General features: G+C 35.2%; 1 protein-coding gene across 1 annotated transcript in view; it reads right to left on the reverse strand.

Moving 5' to 3' along the window:
* ITCH (itchy E3 ubiquitin protein ligase) overlaps nucleotides 1-5,105 on the reverse strand; it is a 144,997-nt gene that overhangs the window by 61,510 nt on the left and 78,382 nt on the right. Inside the window, exons 11-12 of the mRNA XM_017511319.2 lie at nucleotides 4,488-4,662; nucleotides 807-876 (exon numbers count right to left, since the gene is read on the reverse strand). Of these exons, the coding sequence (XP_017366808.1) occupies nucleotides 807-876; nucleotides 4,488-4,662 (245 nt within the window). The remainder of the gene's footprint in view (nucleotides 1-806; nucleotides 877-4,487; nucleotides 4,663-5,105) is intronic.

Raw genomic sequence — 5,105 nt, forward strand, 5'->3', positions numbered from 1 at the left:
AGAGACGGGGTTTCACCATGTTGACCAGGATGGTCTCGATCTCTTGACCTCGTGATCCACCCGCCTCGGCCTCCCAAAGTGCTGGGATTACAGGCGTGAGCCACCGCGCCCAGCCCAGAGGTGACATCTTATACAGCTACAGTACAGTATCAAAACCACAGCAGTGGTTTTGGTACATTATTGTTAACCACAAGCCTTGTTAAACTGTCACCATTTAAAAAAACTGAATTCATTTCTGTAAATGTATAGTTCTATGTATTATCTCATGTATACATTTATGCAATCACCTATCACCAAACTTAAGATACAGAATTATTCCATCATCACATAACAACCCCCTTATGTTACCTTTTATATTTGTATCCACCTCCTAACTACCCTGTTTCTTGACAAGTACTAATATGTTCTCCATCTCTAGCTTTGTTATATGAATTGAATCAGACAGGATGTGACCTTTTGAGACTGACTTTCTTCATCAAGCAAAATACTCAAGACCACCCAGATCTACTGTGTATATCAATAGTCTACTCTTTTCTTATTGCTGGGTGATCAGTATTTTTAAACTGTAGAAGAGTAAAATAATTCTGAGTATCAATCAAAGTTTATAAAGAGTTCACTTAATGTTTGGTGAATTTAATGCCTATTTGTGAATTAAACTGACATATCCAAAAATAACTTCCAAGATATTCACTCAAGCAAGAGCACAGTATCAGACATAAATGTCTGATTTTTAAAATGACAGAATTGGAAGAAGAAAAAAAAAAAATGAAATGACCGAATTCAATGAAGAAACTCATGTGACTTACCCCATCCAGGTGGCAATGGACCAAGAGGATCAAATTCTTTATTTTGTGATGTAGCAAATAAATCTTGATTCTAAAAGGAACCAAAAAGTGATGAAACTATTAATAACTTAACAAATTATCTGACAGCAAGCTTGTAAGTTCTGATTTCCCTTCCCTGGCCATGTATAACATAGAAAGTTTGCATATTAAAGAATTGTCACATGGTTATGGATAAATGCCAATATACTTTAGTTTTTTAAAAACATGTGCAAACATTATCTAACATTTAAAATTATTTAAAATTAAAATATGACACAAATATGTAATCCTCATCCCCAGAATGACCATTTTTTCATTTGTGCTACAAATTTTACATCAATAATATAAAAATTAGAAAAACATATAAACCCCCTCAAAAGTCATTTATAATACTAGTACCCAGAGTCGTCAGATGACTGAGAAAAATCTTGCATACGTAACTCAAAAACAGAACATCAAATACAGGACATGTAATATACAAAGAATTATGAGAAGAGAGTTGGGGGAGCAGGAAGATCAAGCTGCCAGATGAGTGAAAGGATAGGATTCCAGCTGGAAAGTGTTAATGAGCCTAGAACTGTATGGAAGATTTCTTAAAAGTTTCTAATTATCACATTGGTGAAGAGAAAGATTTGGCTAGATAAAAGCAAAGTAAGAGTTAACCTTTGGAAAAAGAGAACAAAAGTCATACTGACTCGGTGTAGGGACATTAAGTGTATATATAATCAAGTAGAGATAATTATGTGGTCACCCAGTATGACTTGGTTAAACCCTTTCTTCTTTAGTAAAATAAACAAGAGTCTAATTGCATTAAAAATAATTATACTATGGGGAAGAAAAAAACAACTAAAATAGTCCAATGAATCCCATATACCCAGCACCAGGATTCAACCCGTATTAAGACTTAGCCAAATTTCTTTATCTCTTTCCTCCTGTTCTTTGTTAAAGTGAAAATCAAACATTATTTCACTCCTACATATTTTAGTACGCCTCTCTAAAATCTCTGGACATTTTCTTACATAATCACAATCTCATTATCACATGTAGTAAAGAATCAATGTTAATTTTATCATCTAATACCTAATCTGTAATTAAATGCATGACTGTTAAAATCAGGATCCAAAAAAAGTCCTCACGTTACATTAGTCTCAATATAGAGCAGCTCCCCTGCTATCTCTTTTTGTTTCTTTACCCCCGAAACCCCGTGTCACTGGCCTATTACAGAAACCTGGTTGATTGATGAGGTTTTAAAGGACATGAGATATATTACACTTCTGATAAAGTAACTCTTGGATTTAGTGCTGTTGAGAACTGCCTGGCTCCTCCTGATAGACACAATTATGAAAAAAATGTGAGAATAGGGAGGCCTGCCAGAAACACTACAAAAGTCTGAGTCCAAGTTACAGACAAGGTCTGAAAAGTTTGGCACATGACATACTGTACTGACCATTTTAAGACTGAAGTCTACCCCGCTGGCTTTCCCTGGACAGATAAAACTGGGGACATGCACAATTACGCCATGGGCCAGGAAGAGCCATTACCCAGTGTTTTATCATCAACCATATCCATCCTGAGACTTAAAATGCTGGGTGTATGACAGCTTCTGCATGCTAGTAAGAACAACAATGGTAGACAAAGGCCACTTCATATATCCAATAAACAAGACTATTTCTCAACAACACCCCATCATTTTTAAAGTAAATGTTATTAAGGATGTTAAATTCATTCACTTTAGCTTACATCTTTGTCTATGTTAACTAAAATAGGCTGTTTAAATTCTATGTAATTTCAAACCACTCTACAACAAGCACAAAGAGTAAAAATTTCAGAAAAGTGATCAAATTTTATTGGATTGGGGGGCGGGGAGGGAAGCATGATGATGAAGGAGAAGCTGTACTTAAAAAAAAAAAAAAAAATTCCAAAGACTCTGAGTACTAAATCGATCAGATTTATAATAGTCAATACATACAGTACATGCTCCAGAAATCTGCTAAATCTGTCTTTTAAAGGAATGTTTTGAAAGACTGTGTAATGCAAAAATGAGATAAAGGGTACATATACAGAGATGAATATGAAGGAGAAGAGATGGGAACTAACATTTCTAAGCATTCAGTATGTGCCAACTATATTGGAACTTTATTAAAGAATCCTCAGAAAAACTCTGAGGCAGTTTTATATCTACATTTATTTTACAGATAAAGGAAATGAGTCTTGATGAGGTTAAGTAACTTACTCAAAGTCATATAGAGAAAGTAACTGTGGAACCAGGATTCGAACCCAGATGTGTCTGACTCCAAAGCCCATGCTCTTTCCACTGGACACCCATGTGGAAACTAGTTTTAAAGAAGGCAGGCAAGCTAGGCATTCAAACCTAGAAGAAATTTGGCCAGGCATACCACAGGTGATTATAATTTAGATAGGAAGGAAGATGTAAAACAGCATAGGAAAAAAAAAAATGAAAAGAAGGGTAAGGCAGACAGGAGACAAAATTAATTTCACCTTTAAAACCACTGGGAAGGAAAATATAGTAACATCTGTTTAGAGACAGTGACAGGAAAAATTGTTATATGAAAGAAAAGCACCTTAGTCATAATCAGGGAAACAAGGGAAGGCTGCTGATAAAGGTGAATTTGTCTACATCAGTGAGTGCTAACTATTATGATGATGAGGTATCAGGAATAGACAGGAATATGGAGAAAAGGGATAAAATTATGCCTGGTGAGGACAGGAATATGAAAGGTGCAGTTTTACTCTGATAAATTCTAACAAGGATGATACCAATGGCAGTGGGGGGCGGGGGAGGGATGGTGATGGAGGGGGCGTTTTCTCATGAGCTCTTAAAGATTTTGTTTTCTTCTGTTTAGGTTCTATATAACAAATCCATCTCGTTTGGCACAGAGAATCAAATTTCTCAACGGATTATTTTCCTTTCCCTCCACAGAAAAGATCAATGATACTGTATGACTTGAGAGATTATAAAATTCCTAGCAGCAAAGACTGCATAGAAAAGGAGGCATTAATATATTTTGGTGTACTTACACTATTACTGCAATATTGCTCTACAGGAAAATACGTAAAATTTAAACCATTTGTTTCCAGAAGGGAAATGATTTTACATCAAAGAAAATATAGGTATGAAGCCAGAATAATATAGTAAGCATACTCCTATAAAGCATCAAATTTCTTCAGTCTCCCAGGGCACCAAATAATTTAATAGGTAAGCCTTACCTCCAAATGGTAAAAAGTGGTTAAATTCTATCAGTTCTGTACAACCACTTTAGGGTCAGATGCTCTCAGACCCAAGTCTTCAAATGTTTTGGCAAGTCAAGGCAGTAGTAAATTTAAAAATGTTTTAATTATTTTCAAACTGCTTGGGTTTATTTTTACTATTCTTTTGTTCATGAATTTTAAGTTGTCTAACTTCTTTTTTGCTTATTTTTAACATTTAAAAAAAAAGGAAATTGGACTTAAGCGAACTACAAAAGGGAAAAAATAGATCACACACAGAATACCCCAGACAAGGTCTAAAAATAATACCTACTAACAGCAACAACTGGTTTGCCATGCTACTTGCACCTTCTTTTTAGTGCTTTACATGACATATGCTGAAAAAAGCTAGAAACAAAATACTTTTATTAGTTTATTAAACAATAGGCTGCTCACCCCATAAATGAATCTCTGGTTAAACTGCTGCATTGCTCCTTGAAGCTGACTACGTTGTAGCTGCCATTGTTCATAGTTCCGGACAGATTCCAGTGTTGGTCTCTGCCATGTTGTTGTTCTTGTGAAATGGTCAACATAATAAATACGTCCCATGTTGTCAACCCGCCGTTCCCAGCTACATCAGCAAAAAAACAACAAGCTAATTCAACAAATACTTGTGAAACAGATACAAGATTTTACCTTGAGAAACTACTTTTCATTTATCTGGGATCTTTTATGTATTTTTAAATAGTTTGTAAGTGAACTTAAGATAAATGTTTCTAAAAATTTGTTTCTTGAAAGTTCATAAGATGCATTAGTCAGGTTCTTAAAATGCAATACATATTCAGTGAGTAAGTCTCAAATAGTCATTAAGTTTTGAGTTTCTTTTCAATGTTCTTTTTACTGTTTCAATCATAATAGGGATACAAATTGTATATATAGCTTTGGACAGGTATCAAAAAGCACTTTTTGGTCAGGTGGGGTGGGTCACGCCTGTGATCCCAGCACTTTGGAAGGCCAAATCAGGTGGATCACTTGAGGTCAGGAGTTCGAGACGAGCCTGGTCAACATGGTGAA

This window comes from Cebus imitator, unplaced genomic scaffold, assembly GCF_001604975.1.
Source record: "Cebus imitator isolate Cc_AM_T3 unplaced genomic scaffold, Cebus_imitator-1.0 Scaffold18, whole genome shotgun sequence".
Classification (NCBI taxonomy): Eukaryota; Metazoa; Chordata; class Mammalia; order Primates; family Cebidae; genus Cebus; species Cebus imitator.